This window comes from Protomyctophum bolini (assembly GCF_963924005.1).
Source record: "Protomyctophum bolini genome assembly, chromosome: 7".
NCBI classification, from domain to species: domain Eukaryota; kingdom Metazoa; phylum Chordata; class Actinopteri; order Myctophiformes; family Myctophidae; genus Protomyctophum; species Protomyctophum bolini.
In genome coordinates, this window is record NC_137868.1 from 13,547,769 (window position 1) to 13,562,865 (window position 15,097).

The 15,097-nt window shown below is 43.2% G+C and overlaps 1 protein-coding gene across 1 annotated transcript in view; it reads left to right on the forward strand.

Moving 5' to 3' along the window:
• slc9a1a (solute carrier family 9 member A1a) overlaps window positions 1-15,097 on the forward strand; it is a 48,019-nt gene that overhangs the window by 17,474 nt on the left and 15,448 nt on the right. Inside the window, exons 2-6 of the mRNA XM_080769028.1 lie at window positions 1,023-1,495; window positions 3,725-3,975; window positions 5,550-5,767; window positions 8,831-9,033; window positions 12,479-12,568. Coding sequence (XP_080625154.1) covers window positions 1,023-1,495; window positions 3,725-3,975; window positions 5,550-5,767; window positions 8,831-9,033; window positions 12,479-12,568 — 1,235 coding nt within the window. The remainder of the gene's footprint in view (window positions 1-1,022; window positions 1,496-3,724; window positions 3,976-5,549; window positions 5,768-8,830; window positions 9,034-12,478; window positions 12,569-15,097) is intronic.

The window sequence follows — 15,097 nt, forward strand, 5'->3', positions numbered from 1 at the left end:
GAACGTCAGCCAAGGCCTTTTGAGAGTGTCTACCATCAAATTATTTGCATGACAAATTTGACAATTTCCATTTTTTCCTTTTAGGAAGTCACAGACCATGCTGTATGTGTAGCAACTGTATCAGCAACTGTACAGCACAGCCTCCATGCTTCTGCTTCTTTGACACTGTGTGCAAGTTCACATCATTCAGTTCATGTTCATGTCATGTCCTCTCACACATGCCCAAAGTCGTCCCAGTGTTTGTATTTCCCCCCCGAAGTGCTTTATCTGCTCCAAGCAGACACGCTCCAGTCTGTCAGTGTAGCAGAATGAATGAAGATCAGGCATGCAACACCACGTGTTTCATCAGCCTGACGGAATACGGAAGATGAAAAACATTACACTGCATTTCCTGCAAATGTCACTCACTGTGCCCGGTAGCACAGTCACGTCTTGGAAATTAGATTGACTATCAGATGCGATGGAAATCGTATAAAGCTTGTAGCAGTGGCCTGTTTTTTTTCATTCACTTTGATTGGCATTGTTGGGCTTCATCATGTAGTCTAGTGTGGCACCATGAAAGTAGCTGCTCACCGTGAAAAAGCGAATGTGAATTTAATATGTCTGTGTAGTGTGCCGTTGTCATGGTTGAATATTCTCATAATGGTCGTCTCTGTAATGAGTTTCAGGTGGCTGTCACAGCGCATGTGACATGCGTCATAAGAGGAAATGCAATACAAGGGAATATGATTATTTTCCTTGAAACTCAGACATTCTCTCTCACTCTCTCCCTTACACATACAGTACACTGTCACATGTGCTATACAGTATGCTTTTATAACTATGTTTCAAATCTCTTTCTATTCTTTCTGTACGCATCTCTCGTCTCTCTCTCTCAGTTCCTTCGGTCCTGATCTCTCATCACCCCTCTGTTCCCCCCTCTCTCATTTTCCTTATCTCCTGTCATCCCAGTCATTGTCACCCCACTCCCTGTTGTCACCCTTCCTTCTTACTCACCTCCTCCTCTTACCTCTCCTCTCCAGGGTTCCACCTCATCCCTCGGCTGTCTGGCATCGTGCCCGAGAGCTGCCTGCTGATCGTGGTGGGCCTGCTGGTCGGGGGGCTCATCAAGCTGGCCGGTGAGCAGGTGCCCCCCGTGCTGGACTCCAACCTGTTTTTCCTCTGCCTGCTGCCGCCCATCATCTTGGACGCCGGCTACTTCCTGCCCATCCGGCCCTTCATGGAGAACCTGGGCACCATCCTGGTGTTTGCCGTGGTGGGCACGCTGTGGAACACCTTCTTCATCGGGGGCTGTCTGTACGCCGTGAGCCTGATCCAGCCGGGCAACCCGTCCGACCTGAACCGCCTGGAGCTGCTGCCCTGCCTGCTGTTCGGCTCCATCATCTCGGCCGTGGACCCCGTGGCCGTGCTGGCCGTCTTCGAGGAGATCCACATCAACGAGCTGCTGCACATCCTGGTGTTCGGCGAGTCGCTGCTCAACGATGCCGTCACCGTGGTGAGTGATTGATGGGCGAGGGGGGAATCCGGGCTAAAAGCAGGCCGCCACAGAATCACAGATCCATTGATTTCCCAAAGAAATGATAAAAGTAGTTTTGGCATTGCAGAACACTGAGCTGGAATCGTGCACTGGCAAAGGTCCAAATGTTTGGCGTCTTTGCATTCATCCGTAAACTAGCTCACACTTACTTTTCTGTACTAATGTAACAGGTGTGTAAACCTGTGATATTGACGGATGGCCTGCTTGTTCACACGTCTATTTTCAAATAACCATTACATTTACATAGTGGTTTCTTTGTATGCTCTTCCTATTTTTAAGTACAATGGCCTTTTGGGATTATTGGATGACTAGCCAACTGTGGGCAGTATTCTTAATACTGCTTGTTAACACCGAAAGCACAACAGACTCGCAACAGATAACATTTTTCCATTGGGTACATCTGACTCTTTTTATTAGCTAAATCATACTCGCCCATCCTCTGTTACCACTCCTTTATGTGTCTCTTAACAGGGCAAAACAGCACAGAGGAGGTATACACTGTAACATCCTCAGTGTTAATGTCACTCTGAGATTGTACAAATGTAACCAATTGACCGTAATGCTTGGATGCATGATTTAAGGCAGTGGTATCCACCTGGCGGCCAGCGGGCCAAATGCGTCCCACGGAGCCCCCCCCCCCTTGTGGACCCTGGAAGAATAATAAAAAAAAAATCTGTTTTATTTATTTGTATTTTTTTATTATGGGAATAATAAGAGGGCTATAATGAAAGGTGTGCGTGCGTGCGTCCAGCTGGTGCTCGTTGACGGCCGTTAATGGCAAGGCAATTATGTTTATGCACTGTCAAATAGGTCTACATCTATTCTACGGTAGCATAAACCTGCTTAGAGTGGTGCAGCCACTCAATTGCGTAGCTATCTGTAGCTATTTTCATCCTACATTCCCATTGACAATGAATGGACAATTTTACGTCAGTGTCTGAGCAAAAAGGCATGTTACATCATGATGATGTAAGATGATAAGAGTGCCCCTCACTTCACACGGATGTGATGTTTTTTACACAAACACTCAAAACTAGTCATAGGTGGTGGTAGCAAAATGTTTGTGTTTACACAAACCCTAAAAGCTGGACTTAGGAGGGGCTAGCACCTCTCAAAAATGGGTCCATTGCTACACTCTCAGAATTACAGTTGCCAGTGACTCTGGAGGAGGTTGAGTGGCCGTCTTGGAATCGCAGGGTTCCTGGTTCGATCCCCGGCTCCTCCTGGCTGTGTGGTGAGGTGTCCTTGAGCAAGACACTGAACCTGCTACTGTTGAGCAGGTTGGTGCCTTGCATGGTTTTCTCCACCGTTCATGTGTGAATGAAAGGGTGAATTGTGAAATACTAATTGTATAGTGCTTTGAAGAAAGGCACTATAAAAACGCAGTCCAGTCCATGTACAAATGGATAGAGGAACTTACTCTGTAGAGACGGAGGAAGAGAGTTGTGAGGCCAACATTTCTAGCCCTCAGGGCCCAGGCTGCTCCCACAACACTGCTATTGACCTGCTGTCCTGCTGTATAACCAGCACACAAACGACCAGGAAAGCCGATCAGACAGAGTGGGAAGGGCGTCGGTGTGTAAAGTAATGGGATCCTGTCTGCATTGTGATCACTGCACCGTGTAACACTGTGAATGGCAAGATCTAACTAGTAACAGACTCGAAACATTTAATGTGAAACTTGCTCCAATGCTCCTGTCGATGCTTTCCCCACATAGTTGTCACAATGTCACATAGTCAGTCAGTTTGGTCTTGCCGTATTTGGTTTGTTCCGATATCCACATGATTCATTTTTTTTACCCAAGCCAGAGGCACTGTGGAGGTTTCCAAGCCCTAGTCTCCATGATGGTACTTATGCCACCTGATCGCCCTGTCAATTATTTTTTTATCCACAACATTCTAATATTACGAAATCATACATTGTTACGATTAGTCTTTTGTCTGACAGACATATATGTACAGAAGGTATCCCTGTGTATAACTTGAATGCAGGGAGACAAATTAATCTTTATTACTCACTGTATAACTTTGTGGAGAGATGTGAGGGTGTTTATGAATGTGATAAGCGGTTGCCACCTATCATAAAAATGTGCACTTTTCTTTTCTCTTTGTTCTCTGCCGTCTCCCATTTACCTTCCCGCTTCACATCCTGACCCTTAACCCACGTGGCTCCATTCCTCCCTACAGGTGCTGTACCACCTGTTTGAGGAGTTTGCGGCTGCCGGCACAGTGACGTTTCTCGACGTCGTCCTGGGATCCATCTGCTTCCTGGTGGTGTCGATTGGCGGCGTACTGGTCGGCGCCATCTACGGCATCCTCGCCGCCTTCACCTCACGCTTCACCTCGCACACCCGCGTCATTGAGCCCCTCTTCGTCTTCGTGTACAGCTACATGGCCTACCTGTCAGCCGAGATGTTCCACCTCTCTGGGATCATGGCGTAAGTAGGGGAATAACGGGTTACGGACATGCAGATCGATTATGTTCTCTCACTGACTTTCACTTCATGTTCTCATTTGTGCGCTCCATGTTGACTCATCCTTCCCCATCTCTTGATGTACTCGTGATGAGGCTGGAACCCGGTCAAATGAGACTGTGGAAATGTCAACAACATGCATGATTCAATCATCCACTGTGTGACCTTTTGGAAGGTTTTAAATTGCTTAATTAATTAGGCAATTCATTTCCTAAAATGAACCCTGACCTATCAAATGGTGCTTTTCTATAACGTAACCATATGCCCTTTGATGAATTCTCACCTTACAATAGCATGACAAAGAACAGTTCAGTATTAGGGGACAAAAGCCTCCTTGACCCCATGGCAATGACTTTCGCAAACCGTAAAGCTATAAATAACTGCTGTTTCTATACCTGTAGTATCTGCTGTATTCTATACCTCCTGTGCCTACCATACAGTACCACTGAAAAGTCATGGCTATGTATGCCATGTGTATTTCCTTTGTGTGTTCCTGCCATGTGCTTCTCCTGCCACTGATTAGACGGCCACAGCCATGGCTCAACGTTCCTCCTACGGCAGTAACTTACTGTAGCATTGCATCTAACTGGCGGCCTGACGAATTGACTCCCCAATGACCCCCAATTTATGGCCCCCTGTCATGCTCCTAGGCAGCGTCTCCAGGCAACCGACACTCGTTCAATACATATCTTCTCCAAGGTCGTCCATCGCATCCTTTGTACGGTCTTTGGAGTTGTAGATCATGCATCCTTTTCACGGTCTTTGGAGTTGTAGATCATGCATCCTTTTTACGGTCTTTGGAGTTGTAGATCATGCAGACAGGTGGTGGTGCTGATGTATCAGAGTGGTGTGTCAGGGCCGATGGGAGCACAGCTGCGACGAGGGTCTGTTCAAAGACTCCTGGATCTGTCACACCTCACATCACATCATAAACATACGATGGTCGATTGCCACCTCGCATGCCTGTTGTTGATGAATGATAGAGACAACCCCAACACAATTTATCAATGTCTGCTTTTTATAAACTGTGCCTACTATGCCTAATGTAAAAAAGCAATAAGGGGGGACTGAGCTGTAGGTGGCATACTGTATATAACCTTTTGGGACATCTCCCACGGCTGTGTCAGAGGAAGGTGGCACACACCACCAAATTGATGTGTCAATTCCCTTCCTGTAGTCTAAATTAAGGTTAGAGAAGTATGAAAATAGGGAAGTGATCACTAGACTAGGGACGGAGAGTCTGTCTCTCTGTATTGTCAGGTGGAATTGAAGCCGAGTAATCGGAGCCCTCATATGTGCTATCCCCTGACATCAGTGTTGACATCAGTGTTGGCCACACGTGCTTGTTTGTTGTCACGGAAAAGCAGGGCAACCAGTTAATTTGGGTGGCCCCGTCTCCCTTCAAGCATCTTGAACTCACTAATTATCACATCACTTATTATTATCAATGATCTACAACTAGATTTGGAAGAAAGACGTACTCATTTCCTGTGTAAAAAATCGTTCCAATGACTGAACTATGGTTCCTACCCTCACAGGTTAATAGCATGCGGAGCAACAATGCGGCCCTACGTGGAAGCCAACATATCCCACAAGTCCCACACCACCATAAAGTACTTCCTGAAGATGTGGAGCAGCGTGAGTGAGACGCTCATCTTCATCTTCCTGGGCGTGGCCACGGTGGACGGACCGCACAGTTGGAACTGGACCTTTGTCACGGTCACCGTGCTCCTTTGTCTGGTGGCTCGGGTCATAGGTGGGCTCTACTGCACTATTTTTCTCCCATTGGCTTTTCTCTTGCAATGGCAGGCTGAGGTGGTTTAATATAGATATTTTCATCAGTGCTAAACCCCTTATCCCTTTTTTACTATTTTGAAAAACATTTTTAAATAGTTCAAATGGCCGATCTACAAGCTCACACTGTTGATGTAGATCGGCTAGTTGAATAATATTAATGTGGCAGCGCCTGTCTCCTTCAGCAGGTGGTGTTGAATGGGAGGGGGAGTAAGACGGAGGCGCTATGTTGTCATGGTAGCTGGCAACACAGAAATGTGTTAATTGGCATAATGACTAAATTGTGAGGGAAAAGATGGGTACAAAATAATTGGCTACTAAAGAAGAAAGTGTTCCTGTTGCTCTAAATGATTTAGGATAGTTGGTTACATAAAAAAATAATTATCACTGTGACAGATTACGGGATGTCATTTTGACTTTGACTGTTTGACACAAAAGTTAATTGTCTTTTCGGGACACCTGACTGAACATTCCTTTTTAGCTTTCAGTTTTGAAACTCCATTCTCGATTTCGGCGTTGACCTCGAGTAACCTTTTTCACCAAAAAAATGTTCTCTTTGGGGAAGCCTACTGATCATTCCAACCCAGTTCCATGACAAGTCGGCATTACATTCTCAAGGTATTTTGCTAAAAGACAGACAGGGGGTTCTGTCTGTCAGGAGGGGTTCTGAATCCTTAAAGTAGTAACTAATAAATGTGCGTTTAATCCTATAATTCAATACATTGGCTTTCGTTTACGGTTACGGTGCTAGTGCTAGCTACATTTTTAATTTGCAAACATGATTTGATCACCATGTTCCCATGGCTTTGCACAGCGAGTATTCCCAGAACAATCCACTGGCTGGCACATCGCGTCACCCTCAGGTGTATCACTCTGCTTCAGTGTCTCACCAAATCACTGTCACTCATGTGTAGAAACTAGAATTGATAGGTAATAGGCGCTCACTTAATTCTGTATTTGTAAATGCCAGAACACTAATTAGCTGGACAAAAGCCTAATACTAAGCTACAATATAAACCCTTGTAATATTAATCTATAGCTAGATTAGTCTAATCTAAACAAAAGTAATGACAAGTCTCTAAATTTCCAATTTATTACCACAGACATTTTAGGCAAGATGCCCTTCCTCAATGTGTACATTGTCAGTTTTCCAAACAATAGACTCAAGTGGGTCATGGCCCATGGGTAATTATAGATACCGGTATCTACTCCTACGCGTAGACGTCAGGCCACCTAGGCTGCTAGCATGTCGCAAGTTCGAATCCCGATCCCAACGGGTTTGCTGCATGTCATGGTAATCATGGTAAGAAATAATTGGTGGCTTGGCATTTTAATACTCAAAACCACAGCTTGATTGAATTTTGTTAGTGTACATTGGCATTCATATGCCACAGAGAGGTGATGACAGAGCCAGAATCCCTCAGGAGGAGTCATATTGCACACTCTCCCTTGATACTCTCACTCCAAATGGATTGAATGAGGAGCTTTCATAATTTAATTAGCTTGTTTCTTATGTAAGTAGGTTAGTGGCTTATTGTCTGTATCAGCTGAGTTCTGTAATGAAATTTGCTGTCTGTTTCTTACTGTATGTAGTAAATATATATTTTTGCTGTTTTCTTCATGCTTACATCATTCAAATTATTTAAAAAAATGATGTAATGCTGTGGTAACCTACACTACACGAGCGTGACTCCTCCTGTATTATTTGGAAGATTGCCAGTGCACACTGAGGAAGGGCATCTTGCCTCAAATGTCAGTATGGCAATAAATTGTCAATTTGGAGTGCTGTCCTATATTGTGGCCTATTATTAATAATAGTTTTGTGTTCCTTCCTACCCAGAAGGAAATGTAAATGCGACAGGGACCGATGTTGCCGTCACATTTCCCCACATGGCCGTCAGAGGAAGTGCCGCAGTGCACCGATGCTCTGTCATGAGTCATCATGCTGAGCACTTTTCAAACTAGATTTGTCTGGGAAGTTAAACAGAATAAAATGTAAAACTCGAGAAGCGTAATCATATTGTTTTGTACATCATATTCCTGAGTTCTCAGGCCCTGTGAGACTCAGTAGCTGAGTTTTGACCCAAACACCTTATTAATACACGACAACACATGTGATGGCTGGGGTAATGGTTACAGTGTCAACATTCTCTTGTTGCTAGTTCGGGGACCTATTACAGGTCATCCCTCCTCTTCCCCTTGCTTTCCTGTCTCTCTGCTGTTCTGCTTGCAAAAATAGACGTGATAGATGTGATATAATACAGAAACTAATGGGATGTGTTACCAAAAAGGGACGTCCTGTTTTAGCTGGTACAGGGGTGGATCAAATCCTGCATGATGTGCAAGTAGTGCATGCCATGTCCTTGATTGACTTGTAGCACCAGTGTTTAGAATCTTATGCTGGCAGCAACAGCTAGTATAAAACCATCATATCTCTGCAAACAGGTAGAAACCAGCTAACTCCAAAATGTTCAGTTTTTCCAGGAAATGAAGAAAACCTTATTTTTTGCCTCATCAAAGTTGGTAATGTGACTTTATATATTGTCAGATACTTGCATGATATGGGGCGGAGTTATCTGCTTTAGCAGACAGTTTGAGGGTCCAATGGAGTTGACTGGTTTTGTCAGAAGCACTTTTTAATACTTTTCATTGGTTCAGTATTTTTTTAACCAACATAACACAGACGTAAAGGGTGTTCAATAACATAGATTTATGAGAAATGTAGTTGGCTGGTTTCTGCCGGACAGCGACGATATGATGACTGAAAACATACGTCTTGATTTACATTTTTAGTGTCTTAAACACAAATGATTGCATCCAAATCACTCCCAACTCACATTTTTATTGTCTTAAACACGAATGATTACATCGAAATCACTCCCAACTCACACACATTCATATTCCAATTAAATCACGCACCAAAACACCACAAGTCAGCCACGCACATTCCTATTCCAAAACTATGGGGACTAAAACATACACACGCAGAAGCATAACCTTGTGTCTCTGTGTTTGTCTTTTCCAGGCGTTGTGGGTCTCACCTTTGTGATCAACAAGTTCCGCATCGTCAAGCTGACCACCAAGGACCAGTTTATCATAGCCTATGGTGGGCTGCGTGGGGCCATCGCCTTCTCGCTGGGATTCTTGCTGGACCCGGTCCTCTTCCCTAACAGAAAGATGTTCCTCACTGCTATCATCACCGTTGTCTTCTTTACAGTCTTTGTACAGGTACTGTTCAGTCAGTTTTACCATCGTTCTCTTCACATAATTGATGCCATGGACACAATTGTAGCCATAGAAACATGGAAGACCTGGGAGGAGATAGATTTGAACTGTTTTTCCTATCATTCAAAATGGTGGGTGTTCTAAAGGTCAGAGGTCAAAAGTTAGAGCACGAAAGTTGTTCGGCATGAGGAGACACATATGTGTATCAAAGTTTCATTGCCAACGGTCAAACGATTCATGAGCTATGCACGTTCAAAGTTTGCATTTTCAATTGAGTGCCACCCTTTGGCCAATGGTCATGGGCTTCGCATAGTCACCGTTTGGCATGGCCCTCTACCATATTCCCGCGTTTCGCGAAAACCGACTGCACAGTTCAGCCAGAACTGCTATTTTTGGATGGAAGGAGGAGGAGGAGGAGAAGGAAAAACCCCAAAAACAATAAAAAACAACACCTTAATAATAGTCTTTATAATGTAATTTCATGGCTATTATAGCCATGGCCATGAATACACCATTCCTTTTAAATTTAAGTCAAAAGGAAATGTAAGATTCTGATATTGTTGATGTAATTTGTCTTACCCTGCCAGCTGTGCATTCTTTGTACACTTTAAATCCTCAGTGTCACTTTATCCTTGTAACTCTGAGAGTATACAAATGTACTTTTTGACAACTCAATGTTAAATGGATTTTACTGTGTGCTGTCATTGTATATTAGCCTTGAGAGGGTCCAACAAAAATGTTTATTTAGCACATTTTTAATTGACATTCGCCGGCACTCTAGCAACACGCTATATATGCCCCAATGACATCAACTGTTCAGTTAAACTATGTGGTATGTGTTGTTACCGCTGAGCCTGGCGAGAACTGCGAAAGAGCTTTTAACACGTTTTCAGGAAGCATTTTATTTTGTTGTTTGGAAGTAGGGACACTTGATGATATTCCCATGTGTGGACCTCAAAATGTGCTATGCTGTTTTTAGTGGTCAGTAAATTTCTTGGTATGTTATGTTTTGAACCGGACGGCCAGCCATGATGCTACAAAAAAAACAAGAAAGGGAGGGTTACAAATACACAAATGGATAGAACAGTGAACACACACTAAAACACAAAAACTCTACTAAAATCCTCAGTGTTTTGTTTATCCATTTGAAACTATTGAGTACAAATGTAAATCTACATTTGAACGTTATGAATCCACTAGGTTACATATATTGTACATACAAACCAACAACCATTTTCGGATAAATTATTTTAGCTGCCTCTACCTACTCGTGTGTACCTCACTATAAAAAAGCAAGGAATAAACAATAAAAAATACATTTGCACACATTTTACAAGTCCAATTAACCTTTCCCAATTCGTGTTAGTTCCTCATGAACAACAACAATGTTCAATAAGCAAGTGAAGTCACCCCCATGCCCTACTAAAACATGCACACAGAAGGATTCACTCTACCATTTTCCTATTTGGTAAGTGGGTCTACGGGTCTCCAGAACTAGCCGTGCATCATGTAATGGCTGCAGCTGAAACGTCCATAAGAGGTGTGCTTTCTCCTCTAAAGGCAGGCAAGAGACATGTTTTATTCATAGAAACACTGCACTAACAGCCTCTGCGACATAGCCTAGGAAGTAGACCGCTGCGGTTACTTAAGGTCTTTGTGTGTATGTGCATGTGGGACATTAGGACAACCGGCTGGCAATTGTTGGTAAATGTTTGGATTGGAAAGTGCGTCTGTCTACACTACTGCTCCCCTTGGCCAGTAAATCTTGGATGATGAAACGATAAACTTGTGATTTTCTTTGAACAGGTTCAAAGTAAAGTGGTTTTCATTTAGCTTCAATACTGTACATCTGCGTTCTTCAATGTTTTTCGGGCTTTAGCTTCCATGAATCTTGATAAGCGGCAGTGGCTCAGGGGTAGAGTGCCTGGATGGGAACCGCAAGGTTGCCAGTTCGAACCCGGGCTCCCCCAGAGTTACTGTCGAAGTGTCCTTGAGCAAGACACTGAACCCCTAATTGCTCCCGATGTGCTAGTTGGTGCCTTGCATGGTTTCCGCTGCCATCGGTGTATGAATGGGTGAATGTAATGCACAATCTATGTAAAGCGCCTTGGATAAAGGCGCTATATAAATGCACCATTTTAATTTTTTTTACTTTTTTTAACCAATGAAGACCTGAGGCTGATTCTACAAATGCCTTCTAAATCAGTCTTTCTTTCAAGATTTTTCAAAAATGTTCAAAAATAGCAGATGTACGCGCTGTGAGCTTGTATATCTGCTATTTTTAACTCTAAAATGACACCGATGCTTTCCTGGTTGTGCTTATGTAATGTCTCCCAAGTGGCTTCATAGAACTATTATCAGTGTTCGGGTTGGTTAATTAAATGTGTTTGTTTACACAATCTTAGCTTTGCTAATAGTATGTTGGATTCATATGAATGTGTATTTACAGACATTGTTTTTCTTAAACAAAATGTTCCCATCACCCAAAAATATTGGCAGCTCTTCTGTCGTAAGTCTGAGGACCCCCTGCTGAAGACCCACACTGGACATGACGCATAGCAGGGTCTTATTTCAATGTGTCATCTATTTAGGCTCTTATGATTAACCAGATGGCCAGACTTAATCTCCCAAGCCATGACATACAGAACACACACACACACACACACACACACACACAGTTGCACTACACACATGTAGTGTTCTGTGGACTTGCATGTGCACAGACTCATATTTACTGTATATCAGTATGATCAGTGTCCCACAACACAAGCCCCAGAGGTTAAAGGCTTTGTCAATGTGAACAAAGCTCCGGTGCTTTGCTTGACTGAGGCTCAAATATCAAATGTTCTGTTGTTGGCTTATGTTTTACATTATGATTCAGACTTTTCAAGTGTTTTTCCATTGGCATGGAATAGTGAACTACAAGCTGTTGCTTCACTCTGTTTATATGAATCCAAACCAGAGAGCGTACTGTAGCTGCATCCTGTCGTAACTTGTGGGCCACTGTTTGGAAACCCATGTAATCACTTTCACTTCCTCTTGTGAGTCTCTTTTTATGTGCAAATGATTGACATGCATTAACCATTTAAAAAGCCTACAGCTCATACTTCATTGACCCCAGGGGACAGGTGATCTACAAGCTCATTATAACTTGTGTGCTTGCAGATCTGCTATTTTCACAGAAGGTTCACCTATTGACATGACATGCCCAATATATGAATGCTAGGGTTGAAGTGGTTATGATCTTTTTCTGTGGAACTAACATATTATACAGTATACCCTAGACCAGAGCTTTATCTCCTGTCCCCTCATGTCAGCAGCTTTATTATACTGACACTATTCCCATGAACCTGTTTGGGAATATATTCCTTTTTTGCATGAACTTTTTTACGCCTTTGTCATCAAGACACTGAAAATAACTTCAGCTGTTTTCCTCCTCCTCTTCCAGGGTATGACCATCAAACCCCTGGTGGAGCTGCTGGCTGTGAAGAAGAAGCAGGAGGCCAAACGTTCCATCAACGAGGAGATTCATACCCAGGTATACTATCACCATTCACCAGCTTTGACTCCACTTCAGTTCTGAGATGTTGTCATTCCTCTTAAAGCCTAATTTAAACTTTAGGCTTGTTCATCTGCTATTTTTGGCACGCAACACTGGTGCACACCCAAGTATAAGTTAAGCATAAGAGCGGAATGCACAAAACGGGATGAGCAGGACCTCAAATTAAATTGTTTTGCCACATTCTTAAAAAAATAATTAAACTAGACACTTTACCCCCTTTTCTCTGAATGTAGTCATCATTCATTCTTCCCACTGCTTGCCACTGCAGTTGTACGTTTCTGACTCGCATGCCAGTGAGGAACCCCTTCCCAGGACATACTGTAGCGCCCCTGTCCTCCTCCCCCGATCAACATCTCCCTCTGACAGGAGCCGCCCCAGCCCAGGGTGGCACCTGTCAAAAGCGTTTGCATTGCTGTTTTCATCCGAAAATAAACTCCTGTATTCTTTTCAGCTTTGGTAATGTGATATACAGTATCTGTATGTTAATTCACATTTTTTTAATGCAAACACATGCATATTAGAATAGGATGGGATATAGCAATGATGGAATTTATTTGGAACAGCAGATGATTAACACCTTGAGGACACGGACTAATTTAATCCATTAATAAAATGTGCCCATCGTCAACAAGCGCCTCTAGGCTGTAGAGCGATGCGATCAGTTTTCATAGCAGTAATTTGACGGAGATTATCAATCTCCATCTCGGGCACATGACCGTGCACTTGAACTTGACGGTGATTTACGTCATGGGCCCCGATGGTGTTAAAGTCAACTGCCACTGTAAATATTGTTGGCCCACTTTCTGAGAAAAGTTCCACATAACAAGCACTAAATTGTGAGGCACTGACATATGCCTCTTTTGCTTTGTTGACCCCCAAATATCCCACCCTCGCATCCTGTCATTCCTTTAGTGTTTCCCACGGCCAGCATAATTCACGATACTGATGGACAGTTTGCAATGGAACATGTGCAAATCACACTGCAACGGTACCCTGTGCAAATGAGCCTTGTTGGGTACATACAGTCAGGGTGACTGAATGGAAGGTTTCAATGTATTTGTGCTTGTTCAGTTTCTACATGGCTAGACAGACACATAACTGTTTATGAATATTTAGAAGATATTAAGAAGAGAACACAATACCTTTTTTGTTCGTTTGTTGGTTTGGGACAGAGCACATGAATGAACATCCAAATGCAAAATATAGAATCTCTTCATTGAAACATTTTGGGGTCATATTTTGAGTGTTGCTTCCCCCTGCTGGTTATGTGTGTTACCAGCAGGAGGATTACCCTGTTCCAAAGGCACTGCTGCTGGCACAATGAATGTCACGTCCATGGATCTAATATATTATCTATGATGGAACATCTTAATGAGGATCTTCTTTTTGATGGTCTTCCTAACATTATTTAGTTTTACCATTTGCAAACTAATTATCTCAATTATTAAAGATTATTAAAGAAATGGACGCACACTGTCCACTGTTTCCTCGGGTACTTGCATATGCCCTTGAGTGATTGCCATGGACGGCCTGAGTGGCTCTTATAGCTATTAATATAGGGGAGATAAGGGCACACATGTCATGCACATGCAGGCACTCTCTGGGGCTTACTAGTGAGTCACCAGTCAGTCCCCTGGGCTAAAACAGCAGACTCTTCTAATGGCTTCTGTTGCGCTGGAGAAGACCGGTGATTAGACTCAACAGAGCCGGGCAAGGGCCATTCAGACTAGCTTAACGGGCCAACCCACTGTCAGTACATGTCATTGTCTATTCGCAGCTTCTGCCATAATATTGTGCATTATTGCAGATTACTATGAAAACCTGAGAAACACATCCGTCGCTCCGTTACTCACGCCTCCATACTGTATATGATTGTCAGTACATCACGCCTCGTGACACTCTCCATACGTACATGGCTGTCTCCATATATGAAGATCACAACGCCTCGTGACAAGCTCCTGAAGGTTGTGACCCCATCAAACCCTGGAAAGCCATACATGGTTTGACATACTAGATTTGCACATCTCTGCTGTCGGGAGGAAACCTCATAACTCCAAAATGTTCATTTTTCAGGAAATGAAAAAAATATTTTTTTCAGGAAATTAAGAAAACCCTATATTTTTAAAACAAAGCAATACAGCCTCATCAAAGTTGGTGTTGTAACTTTATTGTCAATTACTTCCATGAGAGGGGGAGAGGTGGTGGAGTTAGTTGCTTTAGCAGACATTTTGGGGGTCCAATGGAATTTTGTCCAAAGCTTTTTTACTACTTTCCATTGGTTCAATATTTTTGAAACCACACACAGACATAAAGAGTGTTCAATTGCACTGATTTATGCCAAAAATGTTAAACCTCAAAAATGGAGTTATGAGGTTTCCTCCCGACAGCAACGATACAGTATGCAGCCGGCCAGCAACTCTACATCTGACCTCACTGACAGTCTGACACCAGATTAATAGTTTAACTCCAGCTTCTCAACTGTGCCGTATTAAGAAGCTCTGTTGT